Below are 23301 nucleotides of genomic sequence, written 5' to 3'. Positions count from 1 at the left end.
CTTATAACCATTTGTAATCATGGAAACTTAGCTTTTATGATGTGTAACTATGGAAACAGAGACTCTAATCTGTCACAGCATTTCCTGAGAACAAGGGTTCTAACTGTTGTCTACTAGAACACAGGATCATGGTCTAGACTTGAATTCTTTAATGTCTACCAAGTCTGTTCTTTTCCTGATAAAAACAGAATGTTGTCACCGTATGTGCAACAATTGTGATACATTGGATATGACCTTGACAGGTGAAGTTGCTGTCATTATAAACAAACTGACTGTGAGTCTAGGTTTCCATGGAACTGTGGTATTGAGGATGCTTATGTAGATGTAAAAGATGGAGATGGTTTAACAGTGATATGCTCTCCGTGATGATATTAGTTTTATACAGGTGTTGATTTATTTCTTTCTATGTTACCAAATATATACAAATGTTGCCTTTATTTCTATACCACTGTTGTCTACTGTTTACATTCTAAATATAACAAATATACTCAAGTCACTTCATGTGCATCAGACATGTGTGATGTTACTTGTGTGTGTCAGATATGTGATGTTACTTGTGTGTGTGTCAGATATGTGTGATGTTACTTGTGTGCATCAGATATGTGTGATGTTACTTGTGTGTGTCAGATATGTGATGTTACTTGTGTGTGTGTCAGATATGTGATGTTACTTGTTTGTGTGAGATATGTGATGTTACTTGTTTGTGTCAGATATGTGATGTTACTTGTGTGTGTCAGATATGTGATGTTACTTGTGTGTGTGTCAGATATGTGATGTTACTTGTGTGTGTCAGATATGTGATGTTACTTGTGTTCTGTGTCAGATATGTGATGTTACTTGTGTGTGTCAGATATGTGATGTTACTTGTGTGTGTCAGATATGTGATGTTACTTGTGTGCATCAGATATGTGATGTTACTTGTGTGTGTGTCAGATATGTGATGTTACTTGTGTGCATCAGATATGTGATGTTACTTGTGTGTGTGTCAGATATGTGATGTTACTTGTGTGTGTGTCAGATATGTGATGTTACTTGTGTGCATCAGATATGTGATGTTACTTGTGTGTGTCAGATATGTGATGTTACTTGTGTGTGTGTCAGATATGTGATGTTACTTGTGTGTGTGTGTCAGATATGTGATGTTACTTGTGTGTGTCAGATATGTGATGTTACTTGTGTGTGTGTCAGATATGTGATGTTACTTGTGTGTGTGTGTCAGATATGTGATGTTACTTGTGTGTGTGTCAGATATGTGATGTTACTTGTATGTGTGTCAGATATGTGATGTTACTTGTGTGTGTGTCAGATATGTGATGTTACTTGTGTGTGTGTCAGATATGTTATGTTGCTTGTGTGTGTGTCAGATATGTAATGTTACTTGTGTGTGTGTCAGATATGTGATGTTACTTGTGTGTGTCAGATATGTGATGTTACTTGTGTGTGTGTCAGATATGTTATGTTACTTGTGTGTGTGTCAGATATGTGATGTTACTTGTGTGTGTGTCAGATATGTGATGTTACTTGTGTGTGTCAAATATGTGATGTTACTTGTGTGTGTGTCAGATATGTTATGTTGCTTGTGTGTGTGTCAGATATGTAATGTTACTTGTGTGTGTGTCAGATATGTGATGTTACTTGTGTGTGTCAGATATGTGATGTTACTTGTGTGTGTGTGTGTCAAATATGTTATGTTACTTATGTGTGTGTCAGATACGTGATGTTACTTGTGTGTGTGTCAGATATGTAATGTAACTTGTGTGTGTCAGATATGTGATGTTACTTGTGTGTGTCAGATATGTGATGTTACTTGTGTGTATCAGATATATGATGTTACTTGTTTGTGTGAGATATGTGATGTGTGAGATGTCTGATGTTACTTGTGTGTGTCAGATATGTGATGTTACTTGTGTGTGTCAGATATGTGATGTTACTTGTGTGTGTCAGATATGTGATGTTACTTGTTTGTGTGAGATGTCTGATGTTACTTGTGTGTGTCAGATATGTGATGTTACTTGTGTGAGATGTCTGATGTTACTTGTGTGTGTGAGATGTCTGATGTTACTTGTTTGTGTGAGATGTCTGATGTTACTTGTTTGTGTGAGATGTCTGATGTTACTTGTTTGTGTGAGATGTCTGATGTTACTTGTTTGTGTGAGATGTCTGATGTTACTTTGTCGATTACAGATTTGTCGTGCTCATTGAGCCCTTTTGCTCATTTTCAGGAAGGGTGCCTAGTTATACATAGAGCCTTGTGGTATTGTCTAAACATTTGTGTTGGAGCCCTTTTGCTCAAACAAGGGGGTTTGTTTTACATGGTGTTGGATTTTAGTGTGCCTATCAGTCTGTTACAGGTGGGGCAGAATCATTGAGCTGTGGGTAACATCTGCTTCATCAATCATACCATAACAGAATGACTATGATTTGACCCAGATCTGTGATCCTTTTCTCATACTTATAGTGCTGTATTGCTAGATTTCTGTGAAAATGACATAAATTATTTCAAATTCTGAAGTTCTGGCAGTTTCCAAATTAAAAAAAAATAGAATGGTGCCACAATGACAATGCTCTGACATTCTGATTGCTATAGATCTACCAAACCTTGTCGCTGATGTCAAAATGTCCAAATTTCAACATATTTCTAGTGCAGAATTGCACAACTCTTGCTGCTAAATTTGCCAAATTTGATAAAACCGTTTCACATATCATCGATTACAAACCTTTTTAAAACTCATTCTGATGCCAAAATGCAGCACTACTAAACTTTATATAAAAAAAACGCCTGCCTTTTTTCTGAGAAAACTTTGTCAGGAGTCAATATTTAAAAGAATTTTTTTTTTTCAATGCCAAAATATATTTGATAAATGATATTTAATATATATATTCTCATGCTAAAAGATATTTCTGCAATACTTGGTCTGCCACAGAATACAGAGCTCATTAGAGGCGATAACAGTGTGCAATCTAATATATATGTACATATTGCATAATGATCGAATGAGTGACAAAGATTATGCAATTCAATTTTAATATCTACAAGTGTTTGTTAGTAATGGATTAGTTCACACTTGCCAAGCAGTGCTTGACTGAAAGGTATTTTAGTTGTTTTATTGTTTACAAATAAAAAGAAGAAAATTACTTTTGGTTTTGTCTTATCAATATGATATTAAAGCCAGCTAACTTAATTATTTCGACATTGTAAGACATCTCGCCGACCAAGGTGTTGTCACACGTATTAATTTTCTGATCGTAGGGTGAGAGTTACCTCTCTTCGTACCATGGCGCTTGAAATGTGTATACTCGGTAGCCATTATAATAGTACTCTAGACCTTTCATCTTTTACGACGTGTATGTCGTTACTTTAGTTTAAAAGTACATGATAATCAACATTTACACATGACACGCTATTGTTAAATTTACTTTTTTCCTATCGTGATACAGTACGTTCACCATCTACCCGGCGCCATATTACAGGTCCAAGTTGAAGTCACATATGGTGTCACTTGTACCGCAACGGCGCCGAATTAAACACCGAAGCTCTGTCTGCCCCGCCGTGAACATCTGTGTGCAAAACACCTCTCTTGTTGAACATTAAAATCGTCAAATTGGCGTCATTTGTCTAAATAATCGAAAATCCTCTCCATGTACAGTTACTAAATCCAAATGTTGCTGATGCGTTGGACCAGAGTTGCGTGTGTGTGTCTTGTAGTGTTCCGTATGATACACGCTACCCAGGTAATTAATCAATTGTTTAAATTACGATGTCGTTAATATGTCATTAAGATGATGTGATGATGTTATCAATAATGGCGTAACCATCATAAATGTAAGGAAGGTAGAAATAACATACAGAGGTGGAAAAATTGCACGAAAACTCCTACAAGGATGGTGGAACAATCCTACCAAAATACATACAGAATGGTGGTACAATCCTACCAAAATACATACAGAATGGTGGTACAATCCTACCAAAATACATACAGAATGGTGGTACAATCCTACCAAAATACATACAGAATGGTGGAACAATCCTACCAAAATACATACAGAATGGTGCAACAGTTCTACCAAAATACATACAGAATGGTGGTACAATCCTACCAAAATACATACAGAATGGTGGTACAATCCTACCAAAATACATACAGAATGGTGGTAAAATCCTACCAAAATACATACAGAATAGTGGAACAATCCTACCAAAATACATACAGAATGGTGCAACAGTTCTACCAAAATACATACAGAATGGTGCAACAGTTCTACCAAAATACATACAGAATGGTGCAACAGTTCTACCAAAATACATACAGAATGGTGCAACAGTTCTACCAAAATACATACAGAATGGTGGTACAATCCTACCAAAATACATACTACATACAGAATGGTGGTACAATCCTACCAAAATACATACAAAATGGTGGTACAGTCCTACCAAAATACATACAGAATGGTGCAACAGTTCTACCAAAATACATACAGAATGGTGGTACAATCCTACCAAAATATAAACAGAATGGTGCAACAGTTCTACCAAAATACATACAGAATGGTGCAACAGTTCTACCAAAATACATACAGAATGGTGGTACAATCTTACCAATATACATACAGAATGGTGGAACAATCCTACCAAAATACATACAGAATGGTGGAACAATAAAGAATGGTAGTACAATCCTACCAAAATACATAAAGAATGGTGGTACAATCCTACCAAAATACATACAGAATGGTGCAACAGTTCTACCAAAATACATACAGAATGGTGGTACAATCCTACCAAACTACATACAGAATGGTGGTACAATCCTACCAAACTACATACAGAATGGTGCAACAGTTCTACCAAAATACATACAGAATGGTGGTACAATCCTACCAAACTACATACAGAATGGTGCAACAGTTCTACCAAAATACATACAGAATGGTGGTACAGTCCTACCAAAATACATACAGAATGGTGCAACAATCCTACCAAAATACATACAGAATGGTGCAACAGTTCTACCAAAATACATACAGAATGGTGGTACAATCCTACCAAAATATGATCCTACCAAAATACATACAGAATGGAGGTACAGTCCTACCAAAATACACACAGAATTGTGGAACAATCCTACCAAAATACATACAGAATGGTGGAACAATCCTACCAAAATACATACAGAATGGTGGTACAATCCTACCAAAATACATACAGAATGGTGCAACAGTTCTACCAAAATACATACAGAATGGTGGTACAGTCCTACCAAAATACATACAGAATGGTGCAACAATCCTACCAAAATACATACAGAATGGTGCAACAGTTCTACCAAAATACATACAGAATGGTGGTACAATCCTACCAAAATATGATCCTACCAAAATACATACAGAATGGAGGTACAGTCCTACCAAAATACATACAGAATGGTGGAACAATCCTACCAAAATACATACAGAATGGTGGTACAATCCTACCAAAATACATACAGAATGGTGCAACAGTTCTACCAAAATACATACAGAATGGTGGTACAATCCTACCAAAATACATACAGAATGGTGGTACAGTCCTACCAAAACACATACAGAATGGTGCAACAGTTCTACCAAAACACATACAGAATGGTGGTACAATCCTACCAAAATACATACAGAATGGTGGTACAATCCTACCAAAATACATACAGAATGGTGGTACAATCCTACCAAAATACATACAGAATGGTGGAACAATCCTACCAAAACACATACAGAATGGTGGTACAATCCTACCAAAATACATACAGAATGGTGGTACAATCCTACCAAAATACATACAGAATGGTGGAACAATCCTACCAAACTACATACAGAATGGTGGTACAATCCTACCAAAATACATACAGAATGGTGGTACAATCCTACCAAAATACATACAGAATGGTGGAACAATCCTACCAAAATACATACAGAATGGTGGAACAATCCTACCAAAACACATACAGAATGGTGGTACAATCCTACCAAAATACATACAGAATGGTGGTACAATCCTACCAAAATACATACAGAATGGTGGAACAATCCTACCAAAATACATACAGAATGGTGGTACAATCCTACCAAAATACATACAGAATGGTGGTACAATCCTACCAAAATACATACAGAATGGTGGTACAATCCTACCAAAACACATACAGAATGGTGCAACAGTTCTACCAAACTACATACAGAATGGTGGAACAATCCTACCAAACTACATACAGAATCGTGCAACAGTCCTACCAAAATACATACAGAATGGTGGAATAATTCTACCAAAACTCCTACAGGGATGTTGGAATTTATGTAACGAACTGTATACAGGTAAAATTTGCACGAATTCCTTCTATACAGAAAGACATAATGTACACTTCATACATACATACGATGGTAATAATGATTTACATTCTACAGAACATAAGACAATTTATCCGGACTGAACTGACACCCCGAACAGATGGAAAAACAATTTCCTATTAATAGATTTTTGGACTTTTAAAAAATCTTTGTTCATTTTTTAAGCTCATTATGAAAATCGTTATATTACGTGAGACACATTCAATTCGATGTTAAGACATTATCAGGTGAGTATAGGTAGAAATGGCGTAATGAGCATCATTCCAAACAGTTCGTGGCAGTTAAGTCTTCCCAGCTCCCTACCTAGTCCGAAGGATTCTGAATATCTAACCGCGAGTTTGTTTCTTGTTTTTGCATTTGGCTTTGTCGCGGCCAAGAAAACATGCGAATTTCTGCGACCAAGACAAAAATAAAAACGCGGATATATACAACCTTTCTGACTACTGCCTATATAACTCGTCCTGTCGTGGTCTGGTCATACCGTCTGTAAGTTTTAGGATTTATTATTCATGCTCCGAACTCTTTATTTAGGTCACTGTCTGGCCGGATCACAGTCCGATACTTGTATATCAAATCGTTGCTATCTCTCACGGAATACAGTAATCAACTACATCGCCCAAACATATACTGTTGAATTATGTATATTAAAGTACAAAAAGAATAAAATTCAATAATGTAATGAACATTCAGCTGTTTATATATGATCTACAAACGTTCGAAACTTTGAACCGGATGTTTGTTTTTATCTCCAATTTTAGTGATGTTTTAGCCCGTAAAAAACGTCCCTGACTCCATCAGCTGTTGACACCGCTATCATGGTTTAAAGTGGGGAATTCGAATGAATTCTATACATACAGCGTTTTACTAGATTCGAGAGCTAAGAAATAGATCTCTGACTGTAGAAACAACACTTATCTGTACTTTGACTGATGCTTTACGATAACCCTTGTATATATTTCAGTTACACAAATGACTAATATTTGATTAATCCAATACACCGTACCACTTCCACTACAACAAAGTCGATCTATCAGGACGATCGGGACAGTGCTGATGTTACGCAATAGGCTTTTCCCACATGTAATTGGAGCCGGAAGTTGTGTTGGTCAAGAGACGAGATAATGTACGTTTTATTGGTAGGACTATCGGGTTGTGTGGGGACATCTTTAATTACCACGGAATAGACAATGAGTTCAGAACTCATTGACGGAGGCTAAAACCTAAAGCTTCACTGCTTTTATCGCAGTACGCCTACGTAGTCATGTTATGTAGATGTTGCAGGAAATCCTACCAAATCAGCCGTTCATCACACCATAAAGATAATAGTTATCGCCAATGTCACCGACTACCACTGGTGGTAATTCCCTGGATCATAGGCTGACGATGGATTTAGACTGGGGATAGTGGGTCCATGGCCCGAATCAGTGATACACTTTCCAGGCAGACATCCATTCATGAAATGAAAAAGTTGCTGTGCTGACTGGCATTGTTTAGTACGTCTAATTATAGTTCTGGACGACCATTCTCATTGTATCACATATTCCCCGAGTGTTCTGCATTCTTTTAGTGAAAAGAACAGTAATTGTTTCATTTGGCACAGACGATTGCCAAACTTTGTGCCTGGCTCGGTACACGCTGGTTCCTGTTTACGAAGGAGTGTTTAACGAATTATTATTGCTATTTTTGCATTAGGTATTTAGAAGATGACATTTAATGGCGATGGTAATGGTGTCTTACTTCCAGTCGTTCACACACCATCAACTCCGATAGTGATATAACGAGCCACACCATCAAACTGCCAGTAGTTGATGAAATGTACCGTAAACACGTTGTTTGTACGTTAAGATTTTTGTTGGTTTACGTAGGTGATGTATGTATCTAATCGTTTATATCTGGTAAGTATTCCGTAAGGGTTAGGTGGTTTAGTTCCAGACTTTGACAATGGTACTCCGTCATGTGTGAAAATGTTTGTATGTGGTAAGCATTCCGTAAGGGTTAGGTAGTTTAGTTCCAGACTTTGACAATGGTACTCCATCATGTATGGAAATGTTTGTATGTGGTAAGCATTCCGTAAGGGTTAGGTGGTTTAGTTCCAGACTTTGACAATGGTACTCCATCATGTATAGAATTGTTTGTATGTGGTAAGCATTCCGTAAGGGTTAGGTGGTTTAGTTCCAGACTTTGACAATGGTACTCCATCATGTATAGAATTGTTTGTATGTGGTAAGCATTCCGTAAGGGTTAGGTAGTTTAGTTCCAGAATTTGACAATGGTACTCCATCATGTATGGAAATGTTTGTATGTGGTAAGCATTCCGTAAGGGTTAGGTAGTTTAGTTCCAGAATTTGACAATGGTACTCCGTCACTTATTGAATTGTTTGAATATGGTAAGCATTCCGTAAGGGTTGGATAGTTTAGTTCCAGAATTTGACAACGGTACTCCATCATGTATGGAATTGTTTGTATGTGGTAAGCATTCCGTAAGGGTTTGGGTAGTTTAATTCCAGAATTTGACGATGTAGTATCATCATGTATTGAATTGTTTGTATGTAGCTAGTTTTTCGTTAAGTTTGGATAGACTGAGTGACGGTGCGGTAAGCTATTTTGGCTTCAGTATTATGTTGGCAGCATTTTGTGTTTATTGTTCTATGTGCTAAAGGTATTTTACAGAGGTATACCATGCTGATTACGCAGGTCGAATCAAGCTTGTTCCATAGCAGCCCCTGTGATTTTCTTTATATCTTAGTTGTAATGTTGGGCGCTCTCGGTACCACGTGCCCCAATCATTCCTCATACCTAAGCAACTGGGCACACACACTGCCCACTTTCTATTGCCCTTGGTTCACACTGGTTCTGGTTCTTGGTCCGTTTGTTTGTTATTAGCCAATTGCCTGTTCTTAATCCATTGACCTGTTCTGTGCCCGTTGATCAAGTTGGTCAGTTGATCAAGCCAGGTCTGAAATTGTGGTCTGTGTAAGGTAATAGGGTTGTATGAAAGAATGTGGCCTGATATTGGGATACTAGAAAGAGAAAACAGACCAGGGGGAGTAAACATTTTCGAAGTTATGAAAGTCTGGAGCAGTTCTCAGCTTCCTAGATGACCCATGACATCGTTTGATCACATCCGATTGAACGAGCTATCCAGAGAGAAGAGCTACCAAATGTTTATTTGGAAAATGAGGGCATGACGTTCGAATCACTATGACCCGCAACGATGAAGGCTCGGTCCATGCTATAATGGAAACCTAGAATATATTGTTTTACAGACGTTCGGACGTACCATTACCATTTCACAGACATGCAAATAGCATGTGCCACACACTATAGGGTCATTCTCTCGTTCCAATACCTCATTATCTCAGTTCGGTTCGTGCGCATGCAAGGAATGACGACAGGGTTAATTTGCTGTTTGACAAAATAAAAGTTAATGAGCGACACGTGCATCGGTAAGTGAACACGATGGGGGTAGCAGACATGTAAAGGGCGGTTCTGTTAGGTCGGTCATCATCGCCGTGGTTTTGATGGCATTTTAAAATGATCTCAACTTAAGTTGACAAATCATGTTTGACTTGTGACCAGGAACAGAAAACAGTTCCAAAGTCTCATGTTAACGAGGATATGTTTGGTAAATAAGTGTATAAGTAAGGATATCATTTTGTCATTCAATTACCTAATCAAACATGGTTTATTTTAAAAGTTATCTTACAAATCCTGCTTGTCAGAGATTCACTCCAAACATTCATCATAACGCATAAGGCCCTGTATATTTACCCTGGACGTTTATCATAAACCTTACGCCAGGGTGTATTCACCCTGGATGTTCCGTTCCAGTATATTAACCCTGGAGGTTCATTATAACCCTTGTGTCCCGGTGTGTTCACACTGGGTGTTCATTATAACTATTATGCCCGGTGCATTCACCGTGGGCATTCAGTAAAGCCCTAGTGTCTCGGTGTATTCATCCCGGAAATTCGCCCTTACCATTGCATATTGTTGTATTCACCCTGGATTTTCAACATAATCCTTACTTCTCAGTGTTTTCACCATTAGCATTCATTAAAACCCTGGCGTCCCGATGTATTCACCCTAGACATTCATCTTTGAGAACAGTTAATATGCTGTTGGTGTTTGTCATTACAATCTTGTTTACGAAATGATTACAGAAACGTTATCCCTGAAACTAGAAGCGCGATATCTATACCTATCACAAAAAATTCCTTTCTTAAGTCTGTCATTTTATCATCTTTTTTCCGAGCGTCGTTGTTTTCATTGCTTTCATATGTTAATCCTGGTCTTGAACTGAGTTATACAACTGTAATAATAGCCTTAATTTGATACATACACTAATCACATTTCTTGTATATTTATAACTATATGTATCTTCCAGAGAGCTGTAATGTCACGTTACAATAACAGTCTACGGTTATACAGAATTAAATGATAGTGCCTGTTGGCAGCAGTCCCTGGCAGGACAAAAGGTACACACGCGTAACCTCGAGGGACGGAGGTGTTTAGTGACCTACCCTATCGTTATTCACACGTACTAGATGCTGAAATGGAAGGTTTTATCAGTAAGACGGTATAAAGAAAGGATGGGGATGTAGACTTTAATTGTTTTCATGCGTATCTCGTGTTGGGCATTTCACCCCTGCCTCACCTTGACGCGCGAACATGTTGGTATCGCGCTATCGGGTTTCTCCGAAATACGGTCGGAATCACGATAGTACAAGTTGTCCAGATCAGGTTCCTTCTGCTTTTATCTTGTTGGCAGAAAAATATGATAAAATTATTTATGACCTAGATTAGTGCGTGTGTTCTTTATAGTCTAAATAATATATTCTGTTTCTCATCTGTTTAGAATGGAGACAAAGTCGGTAATTAACCATTAGTATCACTATCTCATTACTACAAAACGGCAGGTAGGTAAATTGTATGTCAGACAGTAACAACCTTTAATTACAGGATATGTATTTCCATTAGTCGTTGTTCATAGTGATATTTCCCGCCAAATACCCCGGTTGTTGGTCATCACCCCAGACTCGTGAAATCATCGATCTCGGTCGAATTGCAAGTTCCCCGACGTTGACGCAACATAACTTAAATAGTGCTATGTCAGAAGACTGCTTTTGTTTCAATTTTTTTTTCTAATTTAAATGAATGCAATCATTTACCGTAAAGACCGCGAAGCATCGCTGTCGTCTGTCCTACACACACTCCAGGAGAATATCAAGCAGTCTTGTCTTTTGTACTCTGTTACGCATAAAATCTCACGTCATTCTTTACTAAACACAAGAATTGTCAGATAAATTGTGAGTTAGCACTTCTAGTACAATGTCCCCTATCTGCTATGAAACACAAAAATTCGAGATGGTCTTCTCGTGAGAATATGATGGTGCAATCAGAGGGCTGGAGGGAGATATTCGTGGTTCTAAAGAAACAGCAGGGATAATGAGTGTGGACGTGCTCTGCTTTCTCAATCGCAGTACAGCAGATGTTGTAATTGAGCACGTGAGTAGAAAAAAGGCGGGAATGGCGCAGACGACATGCGACAGCCGCCCCGAACATCATCGTGTACTGATAATAGAGTTTTGATGTTTGACTGTATATACTCACACAAAGACAGAGCCCAAACGTTACCATTTCAATGAGATATTGCATGTTTAATCCACGCCTGATTGCTAAAAGAGAGAAATATAAGGGAAAAATATCACTATACACATATTAGATAGATTTGAAAAAAATCGATAAATATTTCATTTGAGCTGTAGGCTTAAATGTGCAATAACTGGATTAAACATATCACGATATTGCATTGAAATTCAAAGAAAATTCTACCGTGGGGAATCAGCCGGAAACTAACATACACATGTCTCAATGTGACATGCTGATTTGATTAACCAACTTCTTATGAGTGTAACATATTTCTGGATCTCGTACGAACAATTGAGTTGTCATACTTTATACAGCCGAGGAAGACTTCGTCAGTTCCGTATAGCTTAGAAAAGGCTGTGTATGCTCTTTATTTCCTTGTGTTTTACAACAGATCGGAGAGAATATATATTGACATTAAGCAAATGACACACGGTATGATAGTCGACCATTACAAATATTGTACATAACAAAGTAGTCCAACACTTACTTTGATATCTATTCATATAATAGTAATAACCATTATGCTCTATTTCAGATAAATGCAACAACATACAATATATTGTAAGATATTACTGTTATAAACATGATATAACATATCTCGAGTTATTATCACACACCATAACCGTGTAATTGTATAATTACGTATATCAACCCATGCACGAGATAGGGAAAGAACATCCCAGCTGTATATCACTGTATGACGTAACTCGAGAGAAGACCTATTGTAGGGCACTCCTTGCACATCGATGGCGGTTTGACCGATTTGGAGAGCCCAAGAATACAATCCGCTGTACCTTAGAGACATAATGCGGGCCCTGCAGAATCGGATGTTTCATTCAGTAACTTCTACCAAGTGGCATCGGAGAATGCCCCCTCCCTATTGCAACACTTCGCACTTTTATCTTTTCCTTACTTTCTCCTCTCTCTGTGCCCTATTTTCCCTTCTTGTACATAGTTTTTTTTTTATTTCAAATCTATACCAACCCACGTTAATGCCTTCAAAACCTAAAAAAAAAATCCACAAACCAGACCGCCTTGTGACACTTAGCCATGTTAAAACCTAACAAGGTCGGGCCAGCAACTTCAGTATATTGCAAATGCAGTTTTGAATTACAAGATTAAGCCCAGCGAGTGATCGAACCTCTGAACATATCCTATGTTTAACAAAATACAGATTTACTATCAATAATGTCAGGTTATGAACAATTTCCTCCGAAAACGAGAGATTTAGTAAAGAAGCGTGATACCGGTGTATATTGCAATGTCCACTTTTTTACTTTATAACCCCCCCCCCCCCCCCGACCATTCGAGTGACGCAAACGATTACTGTGTAGATTCTGTACATTGACACGGAATCCGTGTTAAAGCTGATCTTCACATACACCGTAACCCACATTCTGCATCCGAACGATTGTAGCAATGTCTGTTCTGGACTGTAACTTATATTAGTTTGCATGTGCACAAAACCTACATTTAGAAGGAGTTCCGTCAGACCGATAGTACCGACCGTGGCGCCACACAGGATAGAATCCTATGACATCACGACATTGTATAGAACCCTAAGTGCGCGCTTCCAATGCAAATTCGGGATTAATTGTTGTCAATTATAACAGAAGAAGAGGAGGAGAGCTGTAGACGGCCGTCTCCTGACACACTAGAAGTTCCCAAACAAAGTGCCCGTCTCCAATGTCCAATGTTTGAAGAGTCGGCGTATTCTAGTACAACACTGTAATCTCCATAAATTTAAATAGTTCTGAAGGGCAAAATTAGGTAAAATTTACTTCACAAACCAGTTTATTTTAATGTGCTATCCACCATTGCTGATAAATTTTATAACCCTGTTAGAAATAATGTTTTGTCACAAAATACATATGGTTTTTTCTTCAACGTTAAAAATAGCTCGGCTATGGTTTTAAATTACGAAATAACATAAAACATTTTGTTCTAAATGCAGGCAAGTGAATCACATCTTATGTGTCTCTGATGTAAGCATTCTGTTGTATCGTGTTAACTAAATTACATATGAATCGAGATATTAGGGCCTGCTAAATAAATCTGTGACGTATGATCAGAGACGTTAGTGTGGTCGAGTCCCCGATCGGAATATTCTAATCCACCGAAAGGCCACCGCAGTGTCCGATTGGACATTTAAAGGTATGGGTCATCTGCCCGAATATGAGAGTTTACTCTCATATTCTGGTTTCCCTCCCACAATATATAAGGTGATTTAAAATGTTTCGTAGCTGTTGTAAAAGAAGGGTTTATATTTCAAAATCTATATCGGGACACTTTCTAATACATTCTTTCATGTTATCTTTTTGGGACCGTTTCCGTTAGACAACACTGTGAATGGACATCAAAAGAGTGGGTCTTTTCTAAATTCTGTCATTTTCTTTTGTATTACAGAGAAAAATCCCCGCGCATTATTTATATTTTCTCAGTCAAACCTGTTTATAAATAGTCGCAGACAAGAGAACGTTGAATGAATCCCACAGAGTGTAAGGTTTATGAATAAAAATCAATACTCTGATATAATTTCATGTGGTTGTTGGATCTTTCAACAATCATTAAAATAGAGTTTACGATTCGGTGAGAAACCTATTACCTATAGCCCGCTACACCGGTGTGTATGATTTCGCATCAATCAATTACAACTCCTGTGGCCTCAATGTGTACGGTATTTTACACTATTTGGCTCTCTGCCAACTTTGCCCGGTGTTACAGTATATTGCAATGAACCAATCAGACAACGGTTCCAACTAGCCTAGTCCAACGTGGAAGGGGTGTTATATTCAGTGGTGTTTCACTATTATTTTAGGCACGCTTTTTAATTTGACTGTTTTATGATTGTTGCACCAAGAAATTTCTATACAACTTTTCATTCAAACTTCCATTTGTAATTTAAGTTCAGCAATCAATTTTACTTGGTTGACCTAGTTATCGTTAAAGTTATTCCCCCTACACAAATGAAACATTCCTGCAGTTGATATACACAGTGCGATATCCTTTTACTACGGTTGTAGTAGGGAAAACCACACGTCGGGAGGGTGACAGCGTGTGTAAAACTATGCATGACTTGTAAAGTGGAACATTATCATCACGAGAAATGGTCAATATTCTATGAAATGGATACATTTGTGTGTTAGTGGTGACCATTTGGTGTCGATTTCATCTTTAGCCATCTGATGCACCTGTGGAATCCCAAAACGCGAGGACCGGCTTACCCGCTGCCTTCCTTGTCAGAAGAGTTGGAGTTACTGGGGGCAGCCCGGGTGGCTAGCGGGTATCACCACCAGACCAGGGTATATGTCATCCAAACGGGATATGCTGAAGTATCTCACTCTAAAGCTCAAGTCACAGACACTGAACGAAGTTCAGCCTTATCAAGAAAAGGTGAGATCTGGACAAATTTTGAAGGGGGTCGTTATTTTTTCAATGTGTTTTTTTTTCTTTCTTTTCTTTTTTTGTGAAATATGATTTTTGTCAAATACTAATATGACCTAGGTAGGCATGCTTATAGATGGGCTTTAATATCTTGTAATCTGTGATTTACTGCAAATTGTCTTGTAGACCTGCAATGGTGTCAGTCAGTATGAAAGTCAGTTGAGGAATGATCATTTTCTGTTATTTTCTTCCGTGTAGAATGGTCAACACACCTTCCTTCCCTCGGCCCCCTTTGACAAACGCTAGCAGAGGGTCTAGATTGTCGGTTTTGTAAGGCTCAATTTTCGATTTATTTCCATCACGAATTGCATCATAGGCTACAATAACTTGGGAAGAACTTGTAGTATTTGTTACTGACCACTTTAGCGATTCACAATAGGTGAGAATTTACAGGGATGTATACTTAATAGTTAACCAAAGGTTCACTGACCAGTAACCTGTTTCTCATCATCGTCACAGACTCTAAAACTCTGATCAGTCTCTATTCACAGACCCTGTAACTATGATCGGTGTCCATTCATAGACCCTGAAACTCTGATCAGTCTCCATTCATAGACCCTGAAACTCTGATCAGTCTCCATTCACAGACCCTGTAACTATGATCAGTCTCCATTCACAGACCCTGTAACTATGATCGGTGTCCATTCATAGACCCTGAAACTCTGATCAGTCTCCATTCACAGACTCTGAAACTCTGATCAGTCTCCGTTCACAGTCCCTGAAACTCTGATCAGTCTCCGTTCACAGACCCTGAAACTCTGATCAGTCTCTGTTCACAGTCCCTGAAACTCTGATCAGTCTCCATTCACAGACTAGGAAACTGTGATCAGTCACCATTTCTCACCATCGTTGCTGACTCAGAAATTTTAATCAGTCATTCTTTCTCAGCATCCTTGCTGACTCTGAAATTCTGCTAAGTCACTCTTCTTGGCCATGTATTGACAGTATAAAGGAAACATCATCGGTTGCCATTTTTTCCCTATGATTTTGGACTTCAGAATTCCGTTTCGCACTGCATGCAGACTTGAAAAGTTCTATGATTGACTGTTGCAAGGTCAAAATATCTGAATTTGGATTTTAATGGTTATTTTTAGTGGTCAGGATGAAAATAATGTTAAGAAGAGCAAAGTGAAGAATACGACATGAAGAGGGGAAAAGAGAATTTCAGACAAGGTTCTAGGGACGGGGAAGGCTAGGATTTGGAAACATGCTGTACTGACCGATGTGTGGTGTACATATGAATATCAAAAGGGAGAGTGGTGGGGTCTTGGTGTTTAGGCATTAAACTGCTGATGTAGGGAATATTTTTCTTAGAATAATAAACCTATTGTCATTTAGGGAAAACCATTGTTATAATAGATAAGATTGGTGTTTTGATAGAGAAAGTAATTGTTGTGATGAGAAAATCAGTGTTGTGGTAGAGAAAATTAATGTTGTGGGAGAGAAAATCAGTGTGCAGTGTTGTGATTGAATAAAATTAGTGATGCATGAGTTGACCTAGAAGGAAAAATGCAAAATTTAACATTCATAAATACTACACTTTTATAAGAATAATATAATGATAATGCTGTGTTGTATATAGGATAATAGATGACATCTTGAAGACTACACTATGTACATTTGAAGAGCGATGGATGTTGTAAATTCTGACATAGACACAAGCGAAATTGCTACCTGTGTTGTTGAAATGCCCGGTAGACAACATTGACAATATAATGATCACCCATAGCCCACATTCAATTTCATTGCAAAAAAATAACCACCTACTCCTTGTTGAGTATAAAGTATTTTTCATTGGCTCTGTGCCAAGCTTGAATAATTCACCAGGATTTTTTATACATTACAATGACATGGTCTGATTTTGTAAAATCTGTTTGGTGTCTTGAGTGAATAACTGTACATTTTAAAGTTTAGAATAAAATATGTGTAGAATCTTGTATCAAGCTTTAGCAAGCTCAGTGAAAAATTCAATACAGGCATGACGTTTCGGCTGCATATAAATCCCATACCCAGTTGTTTTTCTGCTGACCTAGATAATTCACAACTTGGAAAGGACTACTAAAATTTAAAGTACTTTTAATCTAAATAAATTTCTATTGATAGCACACTTGTCCTTTGATATGCAGCTGTTTGTACATGACAGGTGTGTATTCATTAAACACTGATGACAGACATCAGTGTAAGTAAATGGAATTATGACATGTATTTTATGTCATTTACTTTTGAATGACCACGTAACTACCAATAGGTGATTAAAGAATGAAGTTGTACTAATGCGACATTAGCATATTTAATTGAGTGGCTTTGTGACATTGATAAAGTCAACAAATTAGGATAAGTGCTCGTAAATTTTTAATATCCTGGTATTTTAAAAATTACTGCCATTCCTAGTCTCTAGTCAAACCATATTGTAAAGTCTTTCCTGATTGCTCCTAAACATGATAACCATTTATGTTGACATTAGGTCTTCATTCTGTGTCAAGCTCAAATGCAGAATGATTTATATCATATATTCAGTGAGATTTGGGACTCAAATATTTGAATATTGAATGCTTGCTTTCTTGTGGGGCCTGATCAGATTTTGAGCACCCACTCTCCAATATTTTGGGAATGGTACTCACTGACTAACCATTATTGTACACTATGTCATGTCTACACACTTCAGGCTTTGGTTTTCTTGGAGCCTGCCATCTACAGTGAAAAGACACTTGTGTATCTATATATATATATACACCTGCATATCTATATATATATACACCTGTGTATCTACATATATATACACATACCTGTGTGTATATATGTATATATATATATATATATATACACCTATATGATACATGTATATTTATCTGATGACCATATGCAAGCATTGAAGGTCACACCTTCATGACAATTTATATGTTACTGCATCATGATCAAATTACTCTGATGTGTTTAAATAAACTGTTTTCCAATTAAAAACTAACACTAGTATAACTATATATGATTTGAAGAAAAAGACACTGTTCTGGTAGTGAAATTTTACACTGTGCTATATTTAGACCTGATGAAATACACACTCAGCTAACATCAGAATTTACTTGCCTGGCACAACATTAATACTGCCTTTAGCCTACACAGCACATATGTATCACCAGCCTCTAGCTTTGGTATGTATTTTTCAGTAGCTGTACATTTTACATGACCAGGGAACATCAGATTGTTGTTGTTATTTCCTACGGTACTGAATATAGTGTATCAATTAACATCAATTACATTTATATATATGTATACTGTAAGATTAATGTGAACCTGATGCTTCTCTATGTGACACCTATACTATACATGTCTTATTTATTTCTATGGTTTATGTTATAATGGTATATATGGTTAATTTATGTCCCTTGGTATTAACTGTATGTCTAAAACTGAAGCTGGAATGCTAAGTATGCCAGTCAGTTATACATTGATGCCCTTTTTGTCATTTAAGAAAAATTTTGGCCTGAATTATTAAAGATCATTATTGTAAAAATCACCACCTGGGAGATGTCTCCTAACGAAGGCATACACATTCTCTTTAATTATTGATTTATCTAGAGGCGTATACATACCTGACTCCAAATTAAAAGAATAGTGTTTATTATATCAGTCATGGCTTTGGCATGTGCATGGACAGTGGTGCGTGTATCTTAATTGACATAGCGCTGAATTAGCCATTCCAGTCACTTTTAATTTTTGTCAGAACTTTCAGTGAGGTTGGAAAATTAAATGTTGCAGAAGTAGAATATAAAAACTGACCTACAAAGCTGTAGTTATAAGTATAATATTGTTCTATGTGCATATATGGTAATTCATTGGATAAATATCCATGGTACAGTGATTGTACACAATTGATATTACTTACTGCAGTAAAATGAGATAAAATATCGGTGAATTTGCATCTAATATGCAATTTATACCTGGTGGAAATAGGTACCTGAATATGCACTTAAAATTCAGGATTCATAACTTTTGAATATTTAGTATCATGATTACAGATGTATGTGTATTGTATTATATTCCTGTGTAATTGAAGACGCAGTGTAATTTATGCTGTTGTTGTACCGTTAGGAATGCTGCTGTACTATACATTTGTGAACAGGATATGCATCTTGTACATAGCTTTAATTATATAGTTATAGAGACATGTAGTATTGCTTTGTTTCACCATGATCATGATGATGAACTCCAGCTTTGCTGCATAATTGCTTTCATTTGACTGATGTGTCTTTTCTCACAGTAGCACCTGTCTTGTAAATTATGTTGTCTTGGTGATCCATGTTAGACCTTTCTTTGTTGCAGTTAGATGACGACCATGATTCCGGAACAGAATCTGACGATGAAAATCAAGACTTAGACGATGAGGAACCAAGAGGTCAGTTTGCTCACCATTAATTTCCTCTTTGTGATAAATGAATAAATCAATAAATAGGTACCTTCAAACTAATAGAGGGAGATGAATTTATTACAGATATAATACATATACAATTTATTTATTATTATCTGATTGTTTTGCATTATGATGAAAAAAATCAATTGACTTTCATCATGGGAAATATATGTCTTAACGAAAAATTGAGTCTGTTTACTGTTCTTTATCAATTACAATGAATATAGCAGTATTTTAATTCTAAATCAATATTGGAAGGAAGTCCGAATATGTATTCCCTATGGTTTCTATATTATTGTTAACTTTTCACAAACACTACGTTACATAGTGAACCATGGATTATGTGTGAAAATAGAATTTTGTAATAAATTGATGACATTGATGTATACAACTCTGCTGTGTAAGTTCTGAGACGTTATAATGGTGTAAGGTCTGATTACTATATCATCCATTGCTGACAGATGATGATGACTGGTGGTTTTGTGTTGTAGACATATTAGTAAAGGATGTAGGATGTATGTGTTATACTGGTGATAAATTCCTGTTCATCATGATCAGATGTTACTGAAATTCTCACACTATCTTAACAGTAATACAATATATATGTACAATAATTATATAGTTGTATATACCACCAGTGGAGGAGATTTATGGAGGCAATGCCTAATATGTCATCCATTTGTATATATTTATACCACGAAGTTTGTTGAAATGAGATGAAATATACAGTTTCTTATTGTATATCAAACAAATATACTGTAATACAATGTAAAACAAAGTATTTGATCTGTTTATACAGTTCATTACAACCTGTACTGCCAGTAAATATCATATAATTACAAAACACACATTAGTATGATGTATGACAAAGTATTTTATATTGTAATACAATGTACAAAACAGTATACCATATATAACATACTCTTGGTATTTTGTAACACAAATAACACCTAAACATATCTAATTCTGCAAAGTATGAATGCAGACATTATTGCATTATTTCATGTGTGCAAGGTTCTACACTGAGTTGCATATCTACACATGTACAGAAGCATATAGTGTATAGCGTATATATTGTTATTGAAAGTATCATCTTCAGTCTGTATCCAGTAATCAATGTCCTGGCAGAGTTTTGCTTCCCTCAGCTTTATGCAAACAGATTACAGTCCAAGTAATCACATTCCAAAATTAACTTTTCATCGGAGGCTATTGATTTGCAATAAATCTGTGTGCCTTAGGTCTAGCAGGTGCATACAGTACAAGGAGTAGGATCGAAGCTCCACACACTACCCAGTCATGGGGCTATTAAATATTCTAGAAAATGCTTTATACGTGCACCTTCTATAACATCATTTTACAGTTAATCCTTTAATGTCAGTATACAGCAACCTATTAAATATCATTTACAGCAATTCCTTTAATGTCCGTTGATACAGCCTACCCTATAGTATTTGTATATAGCCAACTGCTTAAATGTCTGTATATAGCTGCCCTCTCAACTATCAGTATAGTGCCACATCGGTATAGTCAATCCCTTGAATATCAGTATACAATGTCGGTATACAGCCACCTCCTATAGTGTCAGTATACAGCCACCTCCTATAGTGTCAGTATACAGCCACCTCCTATAATGTCAATATACAGCCACCTTCTATAATGACAAGTGTATAGCCACCTCCTATAGTATCAGTATACAGCCACCTCCTATGATGTCAGTATACAGCCACCTCATATAGTGTCAGTATACAGCCACCTCCTATAATGTCAATATACAGCCACCTTCTATAATGACAAGTGTATAGCCACCTCCTATAGTATCAGTATACAGCCACCTCCTATAATGTCAGTATACAGCCACCTTCTATAATGTCAGTATACAGCCACCTCCTATAGTGTTGTTATACAGCCACCTTCTATAATGTCAGTATATAGCCACCTCCTATAATGTCAGTATACAGCCACCTTCTATAGTGTTGTTATACAGCCACCTTCTATAATGTCAGTATACAGCCACCTCCTATAGTGTTGTTATACAGCCACCTTCTATAATGTCAGTATACAGCCACCTCCTATAATGTCAGTATACAGCCACCTTCTATAATGTCAGTATATAGCCACCTCCTATAGTGTCGTTATACAGCCACCTTCTATAATGTCAGTATACAGCCACCTCCTATAATGTCAGTATACAGCCACCTTCTATAATGTCAGTATACAGCCACCTTCTATAATGTCAGTATACAGCCACCTCCTATAATGTCAGTATACAGCCACCTTCTATAATGTCAGTATACAGCCACCTTCTATAGTGTCGTTATACAGCCACCTTCTATAGTGTCGTTATACAGCCACCTTCTATAATGTCAGTATACAGCCACCTTCTATAGTGTCGTTATACAGCCACCTTCTATAGTGTCGTTATACAGCCACCTTCCTTAATGTCAATGTAGATTAAGAGCACCCTTACATATCTATGAACCAAGATGTTACTGTCCTATTTACAAACAGATTGTACCTGATAAACTGTTTTTGTGAGTTATTACATATTTGATATGTAGAATCCTGGGAGTTCCTATATCGGAGATCTACATGTTTATTTACATGGCATAATATATACAAAACTTTATTACTACATCATGAATATATTTTTACTCATATTTATTTATCACATTCTTAATGTAAAGAATAACAGAATGTCAACTTGATAATGTATCCTACATGCATTATTTATTTTAGTGACCTTGTTTGAATATGTGACCTTCAAAAGTTATAAAAAGATAAGGAAACAATTTGGTACAATGACAAGCCGAGGTTTGTGGATTGTCGTTCCCATGACTGTTTATTTAAACTCATGTCTGATTTGCTGTGTATTTAATGGCTGAACTCCTTTACAATGATAGCATATACCTCAAAATCAGAGATACCATTGTAACGATCTTCTCAAGCATCTCGGTGATCTTCTCAAGCATCTCGGTGACTCGGTTTACAGATAATTTTTTCTATGACAATCAACAGATACCAGCCCATTGTTGTAGTCATCTCAGGCATCTTATTGACTTGGTTTGCAGATAATTTTCCTGTTTAAGCCTTTAAATGCTATCAAACATCAGTATTTAAATGTAAATTCCAGCTGATGTTAATGATTTCTCACGTAATTAACTCTGTACAATAATAATCCAGACTAAAAAGACTTGATAATCAGTTACTTCAGGTGCATCCTGTTTAGTTCCTAAATTGGAATAACTTGAATGTAAGATGTAATACCACAGAGTTTTAATGATAAAATGTCCTTATGTGTATATATATATATATATATATGCATGTTAGATCATGTAGTAAGATGTTAAAAGCTAAAAATATTTTGTGATTTAATATTGATGCACAATTTTCAGTTTGCTCAAAAAACAAACTTTTTT

At 36.7% G+C, this 23301-nt stretch overlaps 1 protein-coding gene across 1 annotated transcript in view; it reads left to right on the top strand.

Annotated features, from left to right (window-relative positions):
• The first annotated feature begins 15072 nt into the window (after window positions 1-15072).
• The window catches only part of LOC132549070 (kinesin-related protein 12-like), a 118423-nt gene continuing 110194 nt past the window's right edge, over window positions 15073-23301 (top strand). The window contains exons 1-2 of the mRNA XM_060212970.1: window positions 15073-15426; window positions 19798-19870. Coding sequence (XP_060068953.1) covers window positions 15340-15426; window positions 19798-19870 — 160 coding nt within the window. The 5' untranslated portion in view covers window positions 15073-15339. The remainder of the gene's footprint in view (window positions 15427-19797; window positions 19871-23301) is intronic.

The sequence above is a fragment of the Ylistrum balloti genome, unplaced genomic scaffold (assembly GCF_031769215.1).
Source record: "Ylistrum balloti isolate Yb309-2 unplaced genomic scaffold, AGI_CSIRO_Ybal_v1 Utg370042, whole genome shotgun sequence".
Lineage (NCBI taxonomy): Eukaryota > Metazoa > Mollusca > Bivalvia > Pectinida > Pectinidae > Ylistrum > Ylistrum balloti.
The sequence above is the reverse complement of the archived record's forward strand: the minus strand, read 5'-3'. Positions and strand labels throughout refer to the sequence as shown.